The sequence below is a fragment of the Polypterus senegalus genome, chromosome 9 (genome assembly GCF_016835505.1).
Source record: "Polypterus senegalus isolate Bchr_013 chromosome 9, ASM1683550v1, whole genome shotgun sequence".
In the NCBI taxonomy this organism is placed as follows: Eukaryota; Metazoa; Chordata; class Cladistia; order Polypteriformes; family Polypteridae; genus Polypterus; species Polypterus senegalus.
Window position 1 is genome coordinate 4,329,431 of NC_053162.1, and position 25,671 is coordinate 4,355,101.

General features: G+C 42.6%; 1 protein-coding gene across 2 annotated transcripts in view; it reads right to left on the reverse strand.

Moving 5' to 3' along the window:
* Nucleotides 1–25,671, reverse strand: part of LOC120535077 (collagen alpha-1(XI) chain-like) — a 456,300-nt gene that overhangs the window by 82,049 nt on the left and 348,580 nt on the right. For both annotated transcript variants that reach the window (XM_039762625.1, XM_039762624.1), the window contains exons 39-42: nucleotides 21,952–22,059; nucleotides 21,370–21,459; nucleotides 9,583–9,636; nucleotides 3,335–3,442 (exon numbers count right to left, since the gene is read on the reverse strand). In XM_039762625.1, the coding sequence (XP_039618559.1) occupies nucleotides 3,335–3,442; nucleotides 9,583–9,636; nucleotides 21,370–21,459; nucleotides 21,952–22,059 (360 nt within the window). The remainder of the gene's footprint in view (nucleotides 1–3,334; nucleotides 3,443–9,582; nucleotides 9,637–21,369; nucleotides 21,460–21,951; nucleotides 22,060–25,671) is intronic.

The following is a 25,671-nucleotide window of genomic DNA, read 5'->3' on the forward strand; positions in this document are numbered from 1 at the left end:
ACTTAATAAGTTATAGCGTAATAAAAGTTGCATAATTAGATCTGGTCCACCCTATTCTGTATACCAATCCAGAAGCTTCAATCTGTATCAAGAACATTTGTTCAGACTACTTTAAACTACCAGACAAGGATGCCCCCTGTCACCAGTGCTATTTGCAATGGCCATTGAACCACTGGCAGTTCACTGTTGAAATGCTTATCAGATAAAGGGGATTATCAGAGAAGGACTTGAACAGAACATTTCTCTCTATACAGATGATACGGTGCTGTAGATATCAGACCCACAACATACTGTGCCTGCAGTCCTAACAGCACTTACAGAATTTCTCTGGTCTCAGAATTAATTTGACTAAAAGTCTGCTCTTTCCAGTGAATTCTCAAGCACACAATATTAGATTGGACACCTGCCGGTTATACTCATCAATTTATTTATTTTTACTATTTTTAAGTTTTATTCCATTGGCCATGCTCTCCTTCTCAGGGGTGGGGGTTGATTTGTTTTCAATCCCATTTTTTTTGTAAAAATTGATCTATTTGTATGGAATGATTACAATAAAATCAATAAAGTTAAAAAAAAAAAGGTTCACGTCTCCAAAACAAGCTTGTCTAAATGAGGCAGAGTGAGTTATGAAATCCGACAGGAAGGAATTCACTTGGTATGCCAAATGTTTATTTAATGTTAATACGGTGTCAGTTTGGAGTTACATTATTCAAAGTTGTCACCTGGAGAGAAATTCCCAACATGTGTATGAAGCAAATGTGATGGCAGAAACATTGGCTTTATTTAGCCTCTGGTGGCTTGTAGTGTGCCTCACGCAGACAGGAGATGTACGTATACTGAATATATATATATATATACTGCATAAATGAGGCCACAGGCAAACAATACGACAACGTGACAAATCTCACTTATACTGTCACACACGCATGCTCTGGGGACAAACTCAAGGCTCTGGTAAGGTAAGCAGCTCCACCCCGGATTGAGAGGGAAAGCCGATGCTGACTGCCTTGACCTTTGCTCTCATTGCACCAAGGGGGGGTTGGGGGTGTGGTTATCAAGAAGACTTCTGACCTCACTTCCCCTCTGGACCAGAAAGTCCTGCCGTCTCTGGATACTGGCTGGCTGCAGGAAGACTCTATTCATACTGGGACCAGCACTTGAGAGAGACGGGGCTCCTTCTCAGTAGCTGAATCCAAGCCATTTAAACCACCACTGAGGCTCTTGTACAGCAGGTGCGTTCATTAAACAGGGTTTTACCAGGGTGATGTGCCCTCTGTCTGTGCCTTATTAACTATACTGTGACACTCAACTGGAGGCGGAAAGAGAGGAAAGAGTTTCATGGTTTCAGGTGATTAATGGCTGTGCTTATTTGTATAAAGTGCTTGGTGGATTAAACATCCATTATTTGAGCCCATGATTGTGTTGGGCCTTATTGAGTCTGGGCCCCCTACTAGTTACAGTGTGTGTGGGTATAATGACCAGTGAGGGGTGCCAGCACATCCAGCACATCATATCCTGCCAGTACAGGCCGTTTTTATCAAATGCAAATATGAGTCAGTCCAAGGCAAAAGAAGCCATCGCAGTTCACTTGAGTCTCAGTCGCTTTACCAGATTGTCTCCTTAGGGTTTTACACCCCAGAGGGGTTACAGGGTGTCACTGATCTCATTGCTCTCTGAGTGGTAGTGGGCCTTCTGAGTGGCCTTCACCAAGTGTCACCAGACATTCTCTTTCACATTACCATAAGAATTAGAGACCTAAAAGTGCTTGTCCATTTTGGTGTCCTTCAAATCGTTCCCTTAAAAACAGTATTGAATATAAAGAATAAAGGAGGCATGAGACGTCAAGATACAGACATCACGGTCCAATATTACCACAGTATGAAATCTTCAGAAAGGGAATACTGTAGATACTCTGTGTTTAGTGTTACTTATTATTAAATGATATCATCAATCAAAACACTGCAAAGTAACAAATCAGTGCGCACAAACAAATGTGATTTTGTATGCTGTATCTTTTTTATTAAAATAATATAATCTTAAATATTAACAAAAATAATTTAACTGCAGTAAAATAAGATGTCATTAAATTGCATCTATTTATCTGTCTATCTGTCTACAGGGTGGTCCAGATCCCGGACCATCGAGAAGTGTGCAAACTGACAACATGAAGAATCATCTTCACGCCAAACTGGAATGGTCCCTGCATACATCAAAGTCATCCAGACGATCTGGATCTGCATAATTAGATCTGGACCACCCTGTATCTATCATATAGCACCTTTCACTTTATCTATCTATCTATTATATAGCACCTTTCACTTTATCTATCTATCTATTATATAGCACCTTTCACTTTATCTATCTATCTATCTATCTATCTATCTATCTATCTATCATATAGTGCCTTTCATATCTATCTATCTATTATATAGCACCTTTCACTTCTATCTTCTATCTGTCTATCATATATCATATCTATCTATTATATAGTGCCTTTCTATTTTATAGTGCCTTTCATATCTATCTATCTATCTATCATAGAGTGCCTTTCACTTTATCTATCTATCTATCTATCTATCTATCTATCTATCTATCTATCTATCTATCTATCTATCAGATAGTGCCTTTCAAATCTATTTATCTATTATATTGTATTGCATTATAATTATTATTTCTTACATTATAGACTATAGCAAGTCTTTGTGTATCTACTTTTCTGTATTTTTTGTTATAATAAACCTTCTCTTCCTGTTTAATTGGTAAAAACCTCCAAGGACGGCCAAGACCACGGTTGGCTATAACGCCCCCTACAGCTCACTGAGATGTATATATATATATAATTTTTTTTATTAATGTTTTGCCCTTCTGCTGTGTTCGCCAATATATTCTCCTGCAGCTGCATTCACAGGAGTTACTATATAACAAACTTGAGACATGGCATTCACATGAGTCCGCCTCAGGTTCCGGAAGTTCCCACTTGTTTTTTTAAGGATTATTAAGTAGTGCCCTAATGGCCTGGCGTGCAGACAGGAGCGGCTGTTTATGTGCGCCTCATAAAGTGCTGCCAGATTTACTGGTCATGTGGCCTCCGTCAAAAGTGTGAAATTGGGAGGGTCTTTGCTCACAATGTAAGAATTTCAGCTATGACTGAAAAACAAAATCTGTTAATTATATCCCAATAAATCTGAGAAGAAGCTATGCCATGCAGCCATCTGCACTAAGTGCTTGGGCACACAGCACATTATTACTTTGGCAGCAACCGATTATAAGCATTTTTAAAAGTCTACCACATCAACACAAATGGTTGCCCTGATATAAAACATGCAGCACTTACCGGAGCACCTTTCTCTCCAGCTGGGCCTGGTGGGCCTTGGGGTCCAGGTCTGCCAGGGAGACCGATGGGACCGGCTAGACCAACAGCTCCCCTCTCACCAGGTGAACCCTAGAAATAAAAAGTAAAATTTCAGTTAAACTAAGCAGTGGCTCTTCTTTTCTTGTCAATCAAAGCTGATGCTCCTTCTTAGTCACTTTGGGTGACGCACAGTGCCTACTCTCAGGGTCTCGATGTTGTTCACTGTAGATATCTTTTCGATGAAAAAATTTTGTCCAATTAGGATCCCAAGAGACACACCATGTTTTAACAGCAAGGTGGTGTCAACTAGGATGGAACACCAGTCAATGCTTTGAGACGTGAGGTTTGTTACTGGCTCAGTCATTAATGTGTGTCTGGAGTTCACATGAATGGCACTGACACCTCAGCACTGTGTGATGATCACCACTGCACCACCTTCTCTGAATGAGTTAAAGTACATCCAATAACACTTTTACTGAACCTGAGGGCAGTGAGGAGAAAGGCAGGAGCCAGTGTAGTCAATGGAGGAGAAACCAACCTGCTGGGTGGAAGGAACCTGCAATACCCGGACAGTAGCCATTTGACCATACAGATGATGTGCAAACTCTTCACAAAGAGTGACTGGACCTGGACTTGAACCCAGGACTGAGGAGAACATCCAGACTCCACACAAGACTTAGTGAGTTTAGCCTTGAATCCATGTCTCTGGAGCTGTAAGGGGGAGAACATGTACACTGCAGGACTTAGGAACCTGCAATACCTGGACCAGAGACAGTGGACCATGGAGATGGTGTGCAAAGTCTTCACAAAAAGTGACTGGACCTGGACTTGAACCCAGGACTGAGGAGAACATCCAAACTCCACATAATGCAATGGAGGAGGAACCAACCTGCTGGGTGGAAGGAACATGCAATACCCGGACAGTGGCCATTTGACCATACAGATGATGTGTAAACTCTTCAAAAAGAGTGACTGGACCTGGACTTGAACCCAGGACTGAGCAGAACATCCAAACTCTACACAAGACTTGTGAGTGAGTTTAGCCTTGAATCCATGTCCCTGGAGCTGTAAGGGGGAGAACATGTACACTGCGGGCCTTAGGAACCTGTAATACCTGGACCAGAGACAGTGGACCATGGAGATGGTGTGCAAAGTCTTCACAAAAAGAGTGACTGGACCTGGACTTGAACCCAGGACTGAGGAGAACATCCAAACTCCACACAAGACTTGTGAGTGAGTTTAGCCTTGAATCCATGTCCCTGGAGCTGTAAGGGGGAGAACATGTACACTGCGGGCCTTAGGAACCTGTAATACCTGGACCAGAGACAGTGGACCATGGTGATGGTGTGCAAACTCCAAACACAGAGTGACTCAAGCTGAACTTGAACCCAGGACTGGGAAAACGGTCAAGGGAGAACATGCCAACTCTATACAGACATGGACTTGGCTTAAACCTGGCACTGAGAAGATCTTCACACAGAAGATGACTTGACCTTGACTTGAACCCTGGTCAAAGGGCCTGACAGGAAAGAACAGGCAGACTCTACACAGACACTACTTTGCCGTGAAGTCCAAGGAACTCACAGGTGAGCAGCGACCAGATCCTGGATTAGAACTTGGGTTCCAGGAGCTAACAAGAGGAGAAAATCCAAGCGATGAGCTGTCACAGAGCTTGGACTTGAACCCGAGTCATATGGGCATGGATTTGCAACCGGGTCTCAGTAGCTGACTCTACACAGACAGTGACTGGGGGCCTCGTGCTGAACCCAGGTTTGAAAAGCTGACAGGGGAGGACATTCAAATACCCCTAAAGATGGTGACTGGAACTGTACTGTACTTGAACTCGGGTCCTTGGAATTGACCTGGGATGGTGTTTGTGTTTTTGTTTTTTTTTTGGTTTTCTTGCTAACTTCACACATAACATACTGTATGTCATCAGAAGACCTTACACCCTGACTAGACCTGGACTTCAACCCATGTCCCAGGGGCCATCATGGGAAGAACGTGCACATTCAATGTCTGGACCGGGGACTAGAACCCAGATCCCAGAAGTTGACAAAAGCAGAAAATGAAAGCTACAGGCCACAAGGACTTGAACCCCGGGTCCTAGTATGGAGAACATTTGGGCAGGGATATGAATCTGCATCTCAGGAGCTGACATGAGAAGAATAAACAAACGGCACACAACTGTTTTTTAGGCTGAATGTGCACCCGGGTCTCAGGAGATGACAACGTGATCATGTACAAATTCCAAACAGACACTGGCTAGACAGGTCCCAGGATCTGATATGGCTTTGGCATGTGCTAAAATGTTTGGACATGGATTTGAACCCGGGTCTCAGGAAATGACAACAGCAGAATGTACAAGGTCCAAACAGTCATACTGACTAGGTCTAATCTTGAGCCCAAGTCGCAGTGGGGCTGGCATGGTGTGGGAAAGGCAGGTGCTAAAACGCATGGGCATGGATTTAAATCCAGGTCTCGGCAGATGTCAACAGCAGAATGAACAAAATCTAAATGGAGAACTCGTAGTGGGTGCTGTTTGGCATGAGCTAAAACATTTGGGCATGGGTTTGAACCCGGGTCTCAGGAGATATATAACATCCAAACAGACACTAAAGCCTGAACGTGAATCCAAGGCTTGGGACCTGACATAATGGTGGTGGTTGGTGTTTGGTACAATATTTGGGCATGGATTTGAACTACAGAATGTACAAAGCCAAAACAGAGACTGACTAAGCAAAGACTTGAGCCCAGGTAGCTGAACCATGGAGGGGCATATGCTAAAATGCATAGGCATGGCTTCAAACCCGGGTCTCAGTAGATGACAATAGCAGAAGGTACAAAGTCCAAACAAAAGCAGACTAAGTCAGGACATGAATCCTTGTCTCAGAAGGCAATATGCTGAGAACTTCCCAACTCCACAAAGACAGTAAGTAGCTAAAACCGGAACTCCATATCTGTATGGAAGCAGCGGCAGGGCCATCTTAACGCATGGGCACACTGGGCAGTTGCCTGGTGGGGGTACCCCACGCTAATCAAAGTATGTTGTGACTTGCTGACTGGTTGTGTAGGTAGGAGCCCCAGTGCCCTGCTTTGCCCGGGGGGGCCTATAATGCTGTTAAGCAGCCCCCTCCTATACACCAACATGTCTCCATATTTTAAACCTAAACATAAAAATCTAAAAGAGCCGAGCAAAAATTCACACCCTGAAGACGCCTGGAAATCACGAGAGGTGCAGAGCTCTCTATAATTCAGCACTCATTAGCCGAGAAGATTCACAGATACTAATGTGGACAGAGTTCTAATTATAATTTGAATAATAAATGTTATAATTACAATTGTAAAGTAGGCTTCATGTGCCTGCCATCCTAATCCACAGGAAAAGCAGGAGCGGGTAAAGGATGGAGGTGTCTTCTCCCACTTTATCATATCCACTTCCTCCAGTCAGACTGCCTTTCTGCACATTAATGAAGGCGTCTGCTAACGAGGATGGAGACCTTTAGGCAAATGACTGCCACTGCTGGCTTCAGTGCTAGCCGCTCATCATTCTCAGGGTGATGTCCCATAGGGGTGATGACCAAATGCTACTGATACTGTTGTGGTCGTCTGCCCCTCAGTCACTCAGGGAAACAACAAAACGGAACAAAATGAGAATCCCATAAAGAAGTGAGGGGTGAGGATTCACCTCAGTGTTAGTCTGCCGTGGAAGCAAAATGTGGCTCCAACCTCCACAGAGCCGAGGGTGGGGTTAGAAAACTATGCGAGTTAGGACCATAGACATATATTAGATAGACGTCACGTTCACTGTGTTGCCCAGTCGACAAGATACGTCAGCGCGTCTGCCATATTGCGAGTGGCGAAAGTGCCATTTAAACTAATAGAGGTAGACGTGGAAACCGGGTTTTCTGATGAAAAAACAATAACGTTTAAAACAGTATCGTTTACATACAAGAGATTTTGGCGAATCGTTTAAAAAGAAATTATTTATATCCATTTATACACTGATAATGACATTTATTAAATAATTCCTCCCATATAAGTAATATTTCTCAGACTGCCTTCTTCCATCTCCGACACATTTCTAGACTTCGTCCTGTTCTTACCCAACACAGTACTGAAGTGTCAGTTAATGCCCGAGTCACCTCACGTATAGATTACTGTAATGTTATTCTATCTGGCATCCCTCAAAAACGTTTCCATCGCTTACAACTTCTTCAAAATTCTGCTGCCAGGATAACAACCTGCTGTTCTAAATCCACTGAACACATCACATCGATTCTCTCTCGACTTCTCTGGCTCCCTCTTCACTACTGAATACGACACACAATCCCGCTCTGAACATTTCAAGCTCTCCACATCTCACTGATCTCCTCCAGACTGGCACTCCTCTCACTCACTCAGATCCTCATCAGCAGCTCGACTTTCTGTGCCACACGTCAGACTCAGTGCTATGGGAGCTCGTGCGTCTCTCCTGGTGCTCCTCAACTCGGGAATTCTCTTCCCTCTCATATCCGTCAGCTCGATTCAATCACACATTTTAAAACTGCCCACAAACTGGCATACCAATTGTGAATTTTGCACTGTTACTGCCAGTTATCTTTGTTTGTTTGCTAATTATTGCTTTCTGATTTATCATTCTCTTGTTTTAATTTTACTAATGTTGTTTAATTTTATTGTAAGGTGACCTTGAGTGCTAAGATTATAAAGCGGGATTTTCTAATGGCCAAATATAACCAAAACAATTGTTCAGCCTTACCTATGAGATGTGATCCCCCGGGATCTGGTTGGGAGCGTACAGCGGTTTGTACAATCCCAAGCAGCACATGTGTGAGGCATCTTTATCCATTACTTCCCTCCACAGCAGTGCCACACGCAATATGGCGGCGACGTTGACGTACGATGCTGCTGGTCATGCGGCGTCTAGTAATTCTATGTCTATGGTTAGGACCCCAGACAAACTCCAAGTTATTGTACAAGATCTCAAAGGCCTGTACCAGGAGATGGCCACTGAGGGCCACCATAGTTGAGGGACAGAATGATCACAATCACGGCTTTCTGCTGTTAGGCACCTAAAATCTGGAATTGCTGACCAATAGAAATTCACCAGGCTGATACGGTGGAGCACTTTATTTTAACATGGCTTCTTCCTAGCTTCATTTTAATTTAATCCTGCATTTAATTATCAAGATCATTCCTGGTGGCTCCATAATCCGTACTAACCCCTACTTTCTCTGCTATTCTTTTTCCGGTTTTCTGTACCACCTGATCAAAGCACCGTGATGTCCCTCCATTGATGGATTGAAGGCCAGACGTCCACATGACCGTCATCATCAAGTCCTTCCATGTGAACCCTGAATACCATGAGGTCTGACTGTGAGGTCATTGATGTCAGGTAGAATGACTAGAGGGGGCTGGGTGGTCTTGTGGCCTCAGTACCCCTGCAGATTTTATTTTTTTTCTCCAGCCGTCTGGAGTTTTTTTTTTGTTTTTTCTGTCCTCCCTGGCCATCGGACCTTACTTTTATTCTGTGTTAATTAGTGTGCCCTAATTCTATTTTCTTATTTATTTTGTTTCTTTCTTCAGCCTGTAAAGCACTTTGAGCTCCATTGTTTGTATTAAAATGTGTGACAGAAATAAATTTTGTTGCTGTCTAAATGAAGAGGTGGAGGATTTGAGGCCCAGATGGAGACCAAAGAAGATATGATTGAAAGAGGGAGGTGGGTGGCATGAGACGTTTCTCAACTCCAAAGGATGCTCAGGATTGTGGAAAGTGGAGGGAACAGACTGGCCCACCTAAGTAAACCTCGAAACGTCAGATAAACCGGTGATGATGAAGTCACTCTCTATGTGGAGTGAGTTCATTTTCCCCATATTTGCAGGAATTTTCTTCCAGGACTTCCAATTTCTCCTCCGTGTTCCAGATACTCCCATGTTAGGCTATTTGGAGTTTCTGAAAATGTCAGGTTATGCTGCAGATGGGTGTGTGGCATGTGCCAAGCTTGACGAATCACTGTTTCCAGTGTAGCCTCCCAGTGCAATGGTCCACTTTCAGGACACACATAGGTAGACACCAACAGAAGATGTCCAAGACAGGAACCACCACATCCCCACACACCAGTCCCCCTCATTTTTCCATAATGTCTAATGTACAGTCCAATATACACATGAAGTCTGCTTACACCACTGGCTTTCTACACCCAGACGTCCATGAAGAAGTTTCTACTTACAGCTGGGCCTGGTGGTCCACTGGGTCCCTCATTGCCTTTCAATCCAGCTGCTCCCTACGGCAAAAAAGACATTGAAAGAACACAGTCAAAGTCAAATCTGCTTATCCGTTTACACAACGCCTTTTTGAACTGTCAGGAATACAAAAGCGTCTCTAAATCATCCACCTCTAAATGAAACGAGAGGCATTTGAGCAGGAGTCTGTAGAGACACGTCGCCCTTCTTCTGGGTAAGAGAGGTGTGGTGGGAAGGCAGAGGCAGCAGGTGACGGCCGTACAAGCAGCGGGAGGAAATCTGGAAAACACTTGGAAGACTTTTGTCTTTCCCCCTTGTAGATGACATGACTGCTGCTTGAATGTGTGTTTATATTGCAGATGTTTGAGTGACAGGCGTTATGAAAAAAAGGCACAGGATGACGGGCGACTCCCAAACATACAGTAAGTCACCTGGCGTAATGCAAATGAAGAACGTCCCGATGCAACCGCACGGACCTCTCCTACCGAGTGTAAAGAGCTTTCTGATGTTCTAGCAGATTCCGGTCTTTATAATTTATCAGTAACTAGCAAAATACCGGCGCTTCGCAGCGGAGACGTGGTGTGTTAAAGAAGTTATGAAAAAGAAAAGGAAACATTTAAAAAATAACGTCACATGATTGTCAATGTAACTGTTGAGAAAGAAAACTGAAATGATTATTAGTATTTAACTCACAATACCTATGACTGTATTTTTTATTAAGCATGCTGCAGAGAGCTATATGATTTTACCTTCTATATAATTTGTTCTTCATTTAGGTAGAGAAAGAATTAATCTTATGCACAGAATTATTAGATTAAATTAGGGTTAGGATTAGGGTAGGTGATATGGCCCGGATTGGCATGCACTGGCACACTTATTTCCTAAATTGAAAAAACTCTTAAAGCAACACACACCCTCTACTTTCAAGTTATTAAAAACACTATTAAATCCCAGTAAAATGTCCTAAAAAATTCCTAAAATCAATAATTTATATATCCTTATAAAATTCCATTCATGGTGTACTTAAAATGATGACTCAAAAGGAGCGCCCCCTATTGGTCAAATATAACCATCCATCCATCCATCCTCTTCCGCTTATCCGAGGTCGGGTCGCGGGGGCAGCAGCTTAAGCAGAGAGGCCCAGACTTCCCTCTCCCCCCACTTCTTCCAGCTCTTCCGGGAGAATCCCAAGGCGTTCCCAGGCCAGCCGGGAGAAATAGTCCCTCCAGCGTGTCCTGGGTCTTCCCAGGGGCCTCCTCCCGGTTGGACGTGCCCGGAACACCTCACCAGGGATGCGTCCAGGAGGCATCCTGATCAGATGCCCGAGCCACCTCATCTGACTCCTCTCAATGCGGAGGAGCATTGAGTCAAATATAACATTACACTAAAATTGAAATAAATAAGGACTAAAAATTATCTAAATATAAAATTTTAAAAGGACATACAGAACAGGATAACAAAGTGTTAAAAATGCTCAAAAATAAGTTAATTTGGGCACTAAAAAGGGGTACATAAATAATGGTTAAAATTAGAAATCCCGGAGCACTCATCATTTTTTTGGAGATACTCCAGGTCTTTCACATTAAATTAGGGTTAAAATTCTTTAAAATTAGGATTTAAAACTAATCTGGGGTAATTTTTACAGTTAAGGGTGGGAATGGGTTGGTGTGGTTGGTGATAAAAACTTTGAATTTTAACCTTAGGGCCCCGAGTTATACAAACTTTAAGGTTAGGGATGAGGGTTGGGGATGGGGATAGAAAGGAAACTTACTTATTAAAACTAAAGGGGGTTTGAATTTTAACCTCGGGACCCTGGGGTGAGATTACTACTTAACCTCAGGGCCTGAGTTATACGAACTTTAAGGTTAGGGATGAGGGTTGGGAATGGGGATAGAAAAAAACTATTTAAACTAAAAAAGGGGTTTGATTTTTAACATCAGGGCCCTGGGATGAGATTACTGTTTAACCTCAGGGCCCGAGTTATACAAACTTTTTAAGGTTAGTGTTAGGGTTAGGGTTTCTCATTCCTTTCTGAGAAAATGCTGACCTTTTGATACTAACAGAACACCCTGTGATATTATAAATTAGTCACTTATGTATTAAATAAGAATGTGCTAAGCTAACTGAACAAATGTAATCCTTGGATATTTTATAAGTAATGTACATGCAAAGGAAAAAGGAAGCAAGCATTGTCTAAAACTGCTGAATTACATACACCTTATAACCGTTAGGAAAAAAACTTGCTATAACCGGTCTTATGTACGTGTAAGTGAGCAGAAGTGTATTTCTTAAAATTGTGAAAACACTGATTAATTTTTATCTGTAAAAAACACTGTGTTTTCCCTGCATGTACAAATTCAGGATGTGGACAAGGGCTACAGAAATCCATGTAATAACCTCAAGATGAACTGCTTTGTTTTTTTTTTTCTTTCAATGAACTTTAGTGTTTAAGGAAGTATCCCTTTTCCTCTTAGCAGGCTGCTGGTAAGGCTGACGGTCTGTAGCACACTAGACGTGACAGGGTCTGTAGCCTGCAGTCTCCTCTCACCAAGAATAAAAAGAAATTGCTTTTAATTTTAAATCGTTGTTTTTGACTCCCGTTGTTTTTTCCGACTTCAGCGTTCACAGTGTCATAAGCTTATTTTAGTATTGAGAGTGAATGCGATGATTGTAAAGAGTTTCATTTATGATCGTAAATGTCACGTATGCGCAATGCACATTTTTTAGGATGTCAGGATCTCTTTGGAAACGACGTTTGCAGTTCTGCCCTCTGAGCTCACTCTTGAGCGTGTAACGGACACTTGGCCATGTGAGAAGACATCTTGTGTCAAGTCAGTGGCATCCCTGTGACTTATTTATCGTCATAGCGAAGCAGAGACTCGCTGTTTGAATTGGAATGGGAGGTCGGAGGGTTTGAGATGGTCTCCCCATGAGTCAGTGCCAGTGACGACAGTTGCCTCAATGAGGTTCTTGTGCAGAGATGTGATCTGAAGCCTGGTGCCGTTACAAAGTTTCGTAGTAACATCATTGGTGCGCCAGACCTTCAAAAGTAGAGAGTGCGAAGGCCCGTCCGGAGGATTAAGAGTGTAAAGAAACTCTACCTGATAGAGCGCCGCGTCCTCTAGTTCTACAACAGAGTCGGCAGACTGGTATGTTTTTGTCTCGGAAGTTAGTTGGTGAAGTAAAATGGTGTTTATGTGTGAAGTCAGGTCATTTCTTGGTGTTAGAATAGCTCTCTCTCTCTCAACCATGGGACGTCCTTTACGTGTAGATTTCGTAGGTTGGCGTAAACATTTTCAATAAGGGTTTGTATGGTATTCACCAGGAGACAGAGATTGTTAGGAACTTTGATTTTATGGTTCTGTTCAATGAAACTGCCATCACCTATTTTGATGAGGAAAGCAGCGACCTCTCTGGTTTTTTTGTCGCAGTTCAAGTAAACCCTCCTGTTTATTCTTACGGTAAGAACATTGGTCTTAGGCCATCAGTGTGAAGACTTCAGACATGCTTTAACTTCATTGGCACGTGTTCCTCTTGGGACAACTGGGAAGTCTCCAGCCAGCAAGACTGTCAAGCCTCCCATCATTGTTGTCGCGTTTCTGATGTCTTGCAGGGTCCTGTCTAAATCTTCAGCACCTGCTCTGTGTGCCGTAGTGCATTCATCAAATACAATGAGCTGACAATCACGCCATGGTGCTCTGCTTGGATACGTTACACATGGGGGGAATCCGTATGGGTGAGGTTTAGAGGGAGCCTGAAAGAACAATGAGCGGTCCTTCCACCCTTGAAGCGGTGGGGTAAAGAAGAAGGGAGCAGTGAGCACGATGAACAGCTGAGGAGGCACATGAGCGTGGGATGGCGTTAATGTATATAGGCAGGGAGCCAACCACATGGTAGGTGCGTGGAAAAAGGAATGGGGACATATGACTTCCCTTGTGCATCTCTACCGTGAAACAAATCCTCTGTTAACGGAAATAAGGAACAAAACCGCCAAAAGGAGAGGTCAGTTACGAAAGTTCCTTACGGCATAATGGCAAGAACTGCCAAAAAGAAGACGTTATTCTCGACAGTTCGTTATGGGGCACGGCGCAAAATGAAACATACTTAACATTTGTAAGTACGGTGTAAAGGATGAGCATGGGAAATTTGGGCTTCCTATGTATATTGGAAGTCGCAGAATTAGTGAGATGAAGTTTCCCCTGTCTATATATACAGTTTTGGGGGTACACCCATTTCTCCTCCCTTGGGTGTTGCAATAGGACATGAAACATAACTAACTTTTGTACGTACACTGCAAGGAATGAGCACCCGAAATTTCAGCTTCCTACCTGTATGGAGAGTAGGAGAGTTAGTGAGGAGTCAGTGAGAGCTTTGCCTTTTATACGTATATACGTTGCGGCCAAAACCCAAAATCGGACAAATCGGGAAGTGTCGCTGTAATTTGACCAGCCAATGTCCGATCTTTTCCTCGATTTCAAGATTTGGGCGGCCAGTTTGTGAAATGGCACGGGGCGATCGGCGAAAGTCGGAAGGAAAAAGACATGAGCAGCGATTTGTTGCGCACTTCGTACTGCAATTGCATTGAGTGTAGCCTTGGCGGCTCTCGTTCAGAAAGCGGACTCCACTTGGTTGTTTCACAATAATTAACATTAGGTATGCAGTATAAGTAGGTTTCACATTTCTGTTATCATTTTACTCCTAAAATAGTGACTTAATATCAGGGACCCGTTTTATTGACCATAAGGTTAGTGTTTGGGCGAGGGGAAGGCCGTCTTTCTGAACAAGACTCGCCTTAAGAAGTTTCTCGTGCAGAATGGAAAACTCACTTCTGAATCTGCATCTGAAACTTTTAAGCATCTTCGCACGTCGAGCGGACAGTCTTACATCAGCACTTCGAATTTTGGCTAGGGAGTTCTCGCCACTTGGCGAAATGGCCGGCCAAAGTAGCATATAGAGGTGCGATCCAAAAGTTCCCGGAATCTATCTATTCTATCGGTTATATCAATCGGCGCTAGACAGCAGTTCGAGTTCAGTTCACGCGTTATAACGTCAGCGCATTTGTTTTTCAAGTCACAGTTTTCGTTTAAACTTCGGTTATGTCTGTGAAGGGTTGTTCGTGAAAATGAATGATTTGAAAGAGCAAAGAGTGTGTGTTAATTTGTGTTTTAAACTGGGAAAAACAGCAATAGAAAGCCATGAAATATAAAGGGTGTCATCCACAAGGGCAGACGGTGAATGGAGCTCTCTACAGGGATGTTCTAAGGCGTTTGCGAAATCGAATTCGCCGACCACGTCCTCAGATGTGGGCTGACAATGCACCAGCTCACAGGTCTCTGATTGTGCGCGAAGGTTTGGCTTCTGCAAAGTTTACTGCCATTCCCCGCCCTCCGTACTCCCCTGAGTTAGCGCCGTCTGATTTTTTTTTATTTCCTAAGATGAAGATGAGGCTCAAGGGACGCAGATTTGAGACCGTGGAGGAGATCCAAGCGGTAACAACCGACGTCTTGAACACACTGACAAAAAACGACTTCCAGAGGTGCTTCGAAAAGGTTGAAATCTCGCTGGGATTGGTGTATCAACTCAGCGGGTGACTATTTTGAAGGAACTGTTCACCATTAATTGTTATTTGGTGTGTATGCTTTTAAATAAATGCATTCCGGGGACTTTTGGATTGCACCTCGTACACTGGTCATTCCTAGTAATTCGGACATTGGCCACACCTCTCGTCCAAAATGCGAAATGGCCGAACAATTCGAGAACTGGCCGAACTTCAGGTTTTGGCCGTAACATATAAATATCCTGCGTGGACGAGTGCACATTACATGCTTCAGCCATCCTTGGCTCAGTTCTCTTTGGTTCTTATTTCATCTTTTGAATATTTTATTGTAAAATTAATTTTTAATAATGTATTTAGTATTACTTTATTGCTCTTATATTAATCATGTATTACTTTATTCTTTTTCTTCAGTTTTTGAGACCAGGGTTGGGGGCGGGGTCTCCTGATATGACCTCTGTGAGACCGCCCCCAGGCCTAAGGGTCAGCGCTGAGGCACTGACAAGTTGTTCTGCTTTAGTCAGGGTCTCCATTTATATTTCTAAGCTGCTATATCTCTTGTGTTTTTTTGGGTAGAACTTGCTGATGGACCACTTAAAGGCCCGAGGTCCTTTAGAGACTCATTGAGTGTAGTATTTTGAACGTATCATTTGCATTGAGGAACAACGCGGATTCCATCCTCTACAGCCTGGACAGGATCCTGGAGGGGGCATGGGAGTTTGTCTAACCAGTCCACATGTGTTTTGTGGATTTGGAGAAGGCATTCGACCGTGTCCCTCAAAGCATCCTGTGGGGTGTGCTCCAAGAGTACGGGGTACAAGGCTCGCTGTTTCAAGCCATCCAGTCCCTGTACAGGAGGAGCAGGAGTTTGGTCCGCATTGCCGGTAATAAGTCGCACTCGTTTCCTGTTGAGGTTCGACTCTGCCAGGGTTGCCTTTTGTCACCGATTCTGTTCATAAGTTATATGGACGGAGGGGCTCCGGTTCGGTGACCTCAGAATCTCGTCTCTGCTATTTGTGGATGACGTGGTTCTGTTGGCTTCATCGGACAGTGACCTCCAGTTCTCACTGGTGTGTGAAGCGGCGGGGATGAGAGTCAGCACCTCTAAATCCGAGGCCATGGATCTCAGCCGGAAAAGGGTGGAATGCTCTCTCTCTCATTACTGCCTCAAGTGGAGGAGTTCAAGTATCTCGGGGGTCTTGTTCACGAGTAAGGGAAGAATGGAGCGGGAGGTCGACAGACGGATCGGTGTGGCATCCGCAGTAATGCGTTCTCTGCAACGGTCCGTCGTGGTGAAGAGAGAGCTGAGCCAAAAGGCGTTCCTACTCTCACCTATGGCCACTACCCAAAGTTCGCAGATACAAGCGGCCAAAATGACTTTTCTCCGCAGGGTGGCTGGACTTTCCCTTAGAGATGATAGGGTGAGGAGTTCAGTTAGTAGAGTCACTGCTCCTCCGCATTGAGAGGAGTCAGCTGTGGTGGTTCGGTCATCTGGTTAGGATGCCTCCCTGGGGGGATGTTCTGGGCATGCCCCACTGGGAGAAGACCATGGGGCAGAACCAGGACACGCTGGAGGGATTACATCTCCTGGCTGGCCTTGAAATGCCTCGGGGTCCTCCCAGAGGAGCTGGAGGAGGTGGCCGGGGAGAGGGAGGTCTGGGCTTCCCTGGTTAGGCTGCTGCCCCTGTGACCCGACCTCGGATAAGTGGTTGATAATGGATGGATGGCATTTGCATCTTCTGCTTTCTGGATATTGCTATTCTCTTGTTATTGTCTGTTCAATTGTTCAAGTTTACTTTCACACCGGGGTCCTTTTCTTACTAGCTTACTTACTCCTGACTAGATGCCAGAAAGCAGTGACACACTTTGCAGTGTAGTACTGAGGTACCGTGATGAGGTCTCGAGGGAATTGTGGGTAATTAGTCCTTCCTGCAGTTGCTGCCACCATCAGAGGCAATGAGACTCAGCAACCGGCGACATTAAATTTGACAAGCTCTCCATCTAGAAGTCTGGTGGTGTGGTTCGGGCCTGAAGAGCAGGATGGGAATTCTTAAAGTGATTACATTCAAATAATACCGATGGGAGTGGGGTGAGATCTGATTATGTGGAATACAAGGAATTACTTCTTTCCAAATGAACAAAAGAAATCTCACAATCAATGGTAAAAATGTCATTTCAAGAAAGGTGTTGCGTCCCTTTGCAGTTTCTCCTTCTGTTGCTTTACCTGAGGAGCCTCATTATTTTTTTTTTTTTATCTACTCACACAGATTGCACGAGACTGGCGGTGATCAGATTATCGTGTTCTCATTTAAATGAAGTCCGAGTCCTTACAAAAATAGGAGGTGTGAGTCGATAAACAAGCCAAGTATGGCGTACAGATGCTGTGATTTAAGCCAATTACAAGTTCACACAACTGGGGGAAAATCGGGTCCTTTTCTTGTAGGTGATATGCTAAGTGGTGTCCTCGATCCACACGCTATTTATATAACATGTGCTGGCAAAGGGAGCACAAACTTTTTTAATGGCTATATTTTTTTCATATCCCCAACTGCGGCAAAACAATTCTGACTGTGTAAAGAAAACTGAAAAATGAAGTGTGGCTAAATTTAGCTGAATACGCAACATCACAGCTTTAAGAACTTTTTCTAGAACTCTTCATTCCCATTAATTGTCTCTCAGCAGCAGACACTCGCACAAACACATATGGAGGACCTTTGGATGAATGCAGAAAATGACACCATTAACATTAAATTATCCTTATGTTCAAAGCGCCGCTGAAATGATGTGTATGTGCTGCTTACACCAACTGGAGGGCAGTCACGTGACTGGGGTGGGCAAATGCAGAGGGGCGGAGCTTAGGACAAAACCACACAGTAATCAGGGGGAGAACATGGAAGCACCCATGGTGAGATGACTGGCAAATTAGGGGCCGGGTCGGGGCAGGGAGCATGCACTGGTATAGCACATTGCTGTACCCACCACACGATGAAACAGCTGGTTGGCAACCCCCCGGGCAGACAGGCGGTCCAGCCCCACCCCCAGAAATGACCCTCCATCTGCCACAGCCAGGTGTTACGTGGGCATCCCCTTGGCCTGGTCCAGCCACTCAACCTCTGGGAATCGTGCCACATGGCCATAGTGCCGTAACCGATTACAGGGGACGGTTTTATAAATTATTATTATTATTATTTAATTCATTTATGTTTATTTAGGGGGGATCATTTGGTCCTTATTTTTATTTTTAAATTAGTTTGACTTTGTTATGAATGTACCCTGTGTACAAGGAATATTGACACGTTATGAAATGATTTTGTTATTTAATGTTAAGTTTTTATCAATTAGTATTTGTTATGAAAGCACCCTGGACACAGAGAATACTAGAATATTATGTGTTTGTTATGTCATTATTCTTAATTAATTAATTTGAATTTGTTAAGAAAATGTGTAAGAGGAACATTAACATACTATGGAATCATGTTGTTCATACTATGAGTTTTTATTTACTTCAGCACATGCTCCTAACTTTAATGTGAATGCACCTTATGTAGCAAAAATACTGCAAATTATGAAATTATTATTATTATTATTATTATTAATTTGTATTTGTTATGAATGCGCCCTCTGCGTTGGGGATCCTGTCGCACCAGAGAATCATTTTGACTGTAATTATTGTTTTTATTCATTTGTATTTATTTTAAATGCACCTTGTGAATATTGGTGTAATATGTAAATATACTGTCATTATTATTATGTTTTGTTTATTTATTTAATTTGCTTTCATTATGAATGCACCCTGTGTACTGGGAATGCTGGGACACTCTGGAATCATTTTAGATTTTATTTTTGTATATACTGTGAATGTACCTTCTGTGGCAAGAATATTGGCATATTAAGAAATTATTATTATTATAATACGTATGTATGTACCATGAGTATTAGGAAAATTGGCAAATTATATACAATATATCAATGTGTTCATTTTCTCATTTTTTATTAATTTGCATTTATTATGCATGTACTAGGAATACTGGCATATTATGAAATTACTTTGTCTTAAATTATATTGTTATTTCCTAATAAAATGGAAAATTGGCAAATTTTGCAATTATTATTATTATAATATGTATGTATGAATGTACCATGAATACTGGAAAAACTGGCAAATTATATATATCTATTTGTTAATATTCTCATTTTTTATTACCATTTTTACTCGTGTACCACACGCCCTCGTGTAAGACGCACATCCTAATTTTTACAAAGAAAATCGTTTTGCCCCGTGTACGACGCACATTGTAATTGTATAGGAAGCGTTTAGAGAGAAAGAGTGCGCGAGCGAGCGAGAAAGAGAGAGTGCGAGCGAGAAAGAGAGAGCGAGTGAGCCCAAGCATAAAGAAGTAAACATTACAGAGTTACATTTCCTTGTGTATGACGCGCACCTGATTTTCTAATGCTAATTTTTGGGAAAAAATGTGCGCATGGTACACGCGTAAATACGGTAATTTGAATTTGTTATGCATGTACTAGGAATACTGGCATATTATGAAATTATTTTGTCTTAAATTATATTGTTACTTCTTAAGGGAATGTGTCATAGGAATATTAGCACACTCTAGAAAAAAATGGAAAATTAGCAAATTATGCAATTATTATTATAATATGTATGTATGTACCATGAATACTGGAAAAACTGGCAAATTATATATATCAATTTGTTAATATTCTCATTTTTTATTACCATTTTTACTTGTGTATCACACGCCCTCGTGTAAGACGCGCATCCTAATTTTTACAAAGTAAATCGTTTTGCCCCGTGTACGACGCGCGTTGTGATTGTATAGGAAGCGTTTAGAGAGAGAGAGAGTGCGAGCGAGCGAGCGAGAAAGAGAGAGTCGGCGAGCAAGAAAGAGAGAGAGCGAGTGAGCGAGAAAGAGAGAGTGCGAGTGAGCGAGAAAGAGAGAGTGCGAGCGAGCGAGAAAGAGAGAGAGCGAGCGAGCGAGCCCAAGCAGAAGAAGTAAACATTACAGAGTTACATTTCCTCGTGTACGACGCGCACCTGATTTTCTAATGCTAATTTTTGGGAAAAAATGTGCGCGTGGTACACGCGTAAATACGGTAATTTGAATTTGTTATGCATGTACTAAGAATACTGGCATATTATGAAATTATTTTGTCTTAAATTATATTGTTACTTCTTAAGAGAATGTGTCATAGGAATATTAGCACACTCCAGAAAAAAATGGAAAATTAGCAAATTATACAATTATTATTATTATTATAATATGTATGTATGTACAATGAGTACTGGGAAAATTGGCAAATTATGGGATCAATTTGTTAATATTCTCATTTTTTATTCATTTGCATTTGTTATGCATACAGTAGGAATATTGGCATATTATGAAATTATTTTGTCTTAAATTATATTGTTATTTCTTAATAAAATGGAACATTGGCAAATTCTTATTATTATGTTTGTATTTGTATGAATGAACCTTGTGTAGTGAGAATAGTATGACATCATTTTGTTATTATTACAATTTTCTATTAATTTATACCTTCTTTTTATAAATGCACTTTATGTAGCAAGAATATAGTACAATTATTTGGTTATTATTATTATTTAATATGTATTAGTTATGAATGCACCCTGTACATTTGGAATATTGGCACACTATGGAATCATTTTGTGATTTAAATTTTTTATTAATTTGTACTTTAGCAAGAAAATTGCTGTATATTAATGTAATATTTTGTCATTATTACTTTTATTATTATTATTATTTAAATAGTATTTGTATGAATGTACTCTGTAACTTGGGAATAGTGGCCTGTTATGGAATCAATTTGTTAATATCACTTTGTATTCATTTTCACTTTTTATTAATACACGCTATTTGGCAGACATTAATATATATATTATGCAATTATTATTATTATCTTAAAATTAGTTTGCATTTATTAGCACTAAATGACATAATCAAGGATAGGATGAAAAAGAAAAAGAAATAACTACAAATTATTCAAGTGCACCCCGGGTGGGGATCCTGACAGACGGTGGCTTTAAAACGACTTCAAATGTCAAACAGGCACAAAGAAGATACACGTGGTGTGGTGTGGTGTGGTGCAGGTCCACTCCTGACACTTTGATGGAGTAAATGTTTGAAAAGAGCAGAAGAATTAACATGACTATTAAAAGCACTGCACAGTCTGTACTTACTTGTGTGCCAGGGAGGCCTCTGTCGCCAGGGAACCCTCTTAGACCAGGTGGGCCATCTTTTCCGGTTGGACCAGGAGGCCCAGGGTCTCCCTATAATGATAACGCAGTATTACAACTCAAAATAAATGTCTTCTTGTCATGCAAAGACAAATCAACTTTTGCCCCCAGTTTCACCAATTTGCACATGACTCTTTGTGCAGTAGAACATTGTAGGTCCAATCAATTAATCATTTTTTAAATAAAATAAGCCCCTAACACAGGTTCACAGGGGTCCGCTGGAGCCAATCCCAGCCAACACAGGGTGCCAGGCAGGAACAAATCCTGGGCAAGGCGCCAACCCACCGCCGGACACATACCCACACACCAACCACTCTAGGACTGCCAATCCACCTAACCTGCATGTCTTTGGACTGTGGGAGGAAACCCACGCAGACACGGGGAGAACATGCAAACTCCACGCAGGGAGGACCCGGGAAGTGAACCCACAGGTCTCCATACTGCGAGGCAGCAGCGCTACCCACTGTGCCAACGTGCTGCCGCCTATTAATATTTAGGGGCAAAACAAGAGCAGAGGTAACTCACCTTTGATCCTTCTTTTCCAGCAGGTCCTGGAAGGCCCTGTTCACCAGGTGGGCCAGGAGGTCCTGGATGTCCTCGCTCTCCCATTGGTCCAGTCTCCCCTGTGGGGCCCTGCAGAAGTTATTTGGCATATTAATGGCTAGAAAACCACTTCGGAAAGAATAAGGACTTGGCAGAGGTGAAAATAAAAATATAAATTGAATAAATAAAAACATTAAATAACAATAATTATTTCAATGAACCTGGTCACAAGTACACAGTGGACTCCATAAATATCAGAAGACTGAAGTCTGAAGAGCTCGATCCACTGCATACTCAAGCAGTGAGGATTTTAGCTGACGCTGTGACATTTGAAGCAAAATGATTAAAAGCCACCTTTAATATTTGGGGGCTTTCACGCCTATATATTGTATACTGGACTTCAATTTGTTTTGTATTGGGAGTGCCGGAGTGTTTTCCATTTTTGCTCACAACAGCATTTTCCAATAATGGCTTATTTAACAATATTTTAGTAAAAGTGCAAATGTTTGGGGTGCTGTGAGCATACAACTGGATTATGTGAGATGAGTTAAGCGAGTTTTTTTTTTTTCCCATGGATATATTTGATATTTTTTGCTGTTGTCCAGCATTAGTCACCATTAATTTCAACTTGGTGAGACCAGCTATCTTAAATGGGCTGGAGATGGTGGCACAGGAGACAGAGCTGGAGGTGGCAGAGTTAAAGATGCTAAGATTTGCATTGGGGGTGACGAGGATGGACAGGACTAGAAATGAGGACGTTAGAGGGTCAACTCAGGTTGGACAATTTGGAAACAAAGTCAGAGAGGCGAGATTACGTTGGTTTGGACATGTGCAGAGGAGAGATGAGAGGTATACTGAGAGAAGGGTACTAAGGATAGAGCTGCTTGGAAAGAGGAGAAGAGGAAGGCCTAAGAGAAGGTTTATGGATGTGGTGAGAGAGGACATGCATGTGATGGGTGTGACAGAGCAAGATGACGAGGACAGGAAGATATGGAAGAAGATGATCCACTGTGGTGAACCCCTAACGGGAGCAGCCGAAAGAAGAAGAAGAAGAAGTCCAGCATTGGTCACCATTAACTTCAACTTGGTGAGATCAGCTATGTTATATGAGTTGGAGTCGGTGGCACAGGAGACAGAGCTGGAGGTGGCAGAGTTAAAGATGCTAAGATTTGCATTGGGGGTGACGAGGATGGACAGGATTAGAAATGAGGACATTAGAGGGTCAGCAAAGACAAAGTCAGAGAGGCGAGATTGCGTTGGTTTGGACATGTGCAGAGGAGAGATGAGGGGTATACTGAGAGAAGGGTACTAAGGATAGAGCTGCCAGGGAAGAGGAGAAGAGGAAGGCCTAAGAGAAGGTTTATGGATGTGGTGAGAGAGGACATACAGGTGACGGGTGTGACAGAACAAGATGACGAGGACAGGAAGATATGGAAGAAGATGATCCGCTGTGGTAATCCCTAACAGGAGCAGCCAAAAGAAGAAGAAGTCCAGCATTGGTCACCATTAACTTCAACAGAATTAGAAATTTTGTTATGTTCATTCTGCCTGAAAACACGAAAGTAAACATTTCACTTGACCATCACTACAAACTACATTTAGTATTTAATTTATTAAAAACATCACTTTGGGGTACAGTATTCCTTTAAGACAGGGGTGTCCAAATTACGGCCCATGGTCCATTTTCAATTGGCCCGCAGCAAATTCTAAAAATATCATGAAATATGGCCCACACACGAAACCTGTTCTTAACTGTATTGTACTTCTTCGGTTTAACACAAGGTGGAGCTACTGTCTCGATCAAGGCAGCGTCTTCACCAACAAGTGCAACCAAAGAACAATTTTGCTACGGGTGACCGAAAATGGCAGAACCAAAGAAACGCCCAATAGCAAGAGAGTGCAGAAAATTTCAGACACGGTGGAGAAAATGAATACGCCTTCCTAGAAGTGAAGGGCAAGTGTGTCTGTTTGATTTGCAGTGATGAAAGAGTATAATGTGTGTCGACACTGCGAAACCAAACATCCTCGACCTACACATCCTACGCTGGTGCCGAGCGAGAACAGAAAGTTTAAGCAAACGGCAGCCAGTCAACAACAGGATTTTTTCCGTGCTAATGAATCACAAGCCAGTTACGAAGTAGCGCAACTCACTGCCCGTCACGGGAAACTTGGCTCGTATGGTGACTTCATAAAACAGCCATCCATCCATTTTCTAACCCACTGAATCCGAATACAGGGTCACGGGGGTCTGCTGGAGCCAATCCCAGCCAATACAGGGCACAAGGCAGGAACCAATCCTGGGCAGGGTGCCAACCCACTGCAGGACACACACAAACACACCAAGCACACACTAGGGCCAATTTAGAATCGACAATCCACCTAACCTGCATGTCTGTGGACTGTGGGAGGAAACCCACGCAGACACGGGGAGATCATGCAAACTCCATGCAGGGAGGACCCGGGAAGCGAACCCGGGTCTCCTAACTACGAGGCAGCAGCGCCACCGTGCCGCCCCCTTCATAAAACAGTGCCTCAATAAAGCCGAAGGTGAAAATGCAGGAAGGTTCGCTTGTCCAGAAACACAGTTGTGCGGCGAAGTAAAACATCAAGTGTCAGATGAAGCTTGTGCTTTTGATTTTTACTCGATTGCATGTGATGAGAGCGCTTTGTAACACAATAAATGAAAACCCATTAATGGAGAGCTGTGATGCTGTTTTTTTTCTTTAAGCATATTCAATGATGAAGTATAATTTACTGGTTGACTTTGCTTGCTTAATACACAGGAGGTGAGGCAATAGACCTGACCTCTAGTGGGTGGCCCAGCCCTTTGTATGTTTCTCTGTATGTGGCCCCCCAGTGAAAAAACATTTGGACCCCCCTGTTTTAAGATCAAAGTCTATGTTAACTTTCTTGGTGTTAACCCCCAAGTCTGACTTGGGCTCAGAATTCTATGCAATTACAGTGAAACACGAGTCAGACTTGGGGTGACGCCTAATGAAGCGCTTCACATTATATTGTCAGGATAGTATTGTGCTGCCATCTAGTGGATGAAACAACATCCTGCTGCAAACAAATGAAAATTTGCATGCATTTTGCCACTCTAAGGTAACTCATCCATATTTAAGAGTGGGACGGGGGCCTCCAATGAAAAACACAATGGCAAATAAAAAGCTGTGAAGGCAGTTATAGAATGAAGTGAAACTGAACCATTGCTCAAATCGAGTGACAGTGGTGACGATGTGAATTGGTCATCAGACGTTGACATGGAGAGTGAAACAGATGCGTCATACGGTGCTTTATGACTGAACCTCCATGATATACAAGTATGCATATGTGAATTTGGGCGTGGAAGACAGCAGCTGATCCGACCGCATCTCCTTAGCGCGTGTTCAGAACCCCCTTCGCAATGCTAGCAGCGTTATACGTCCCGTGAGAAAGAGATTTAACCACACCCAGGGCCGGAAATAAAGGACAAAGAGTAGATGACAAAGTAGAACGTTGTAAAGAATTCAAAAATGTTGGCGCGATACACACGCAGAGCAGGTTAGAGATAATGGAAGTACAAAAATTCCAAAGTCTCAAAAAAAAAGGATTGCGTTTAGCGCAAACAAACAGAAATTATTACTCGGTGAAATAACAGAGATCGAATATATTTTTCAGATATAAACTTTAAGTCGGAGACTTGTAGATCGTCTAATTCGT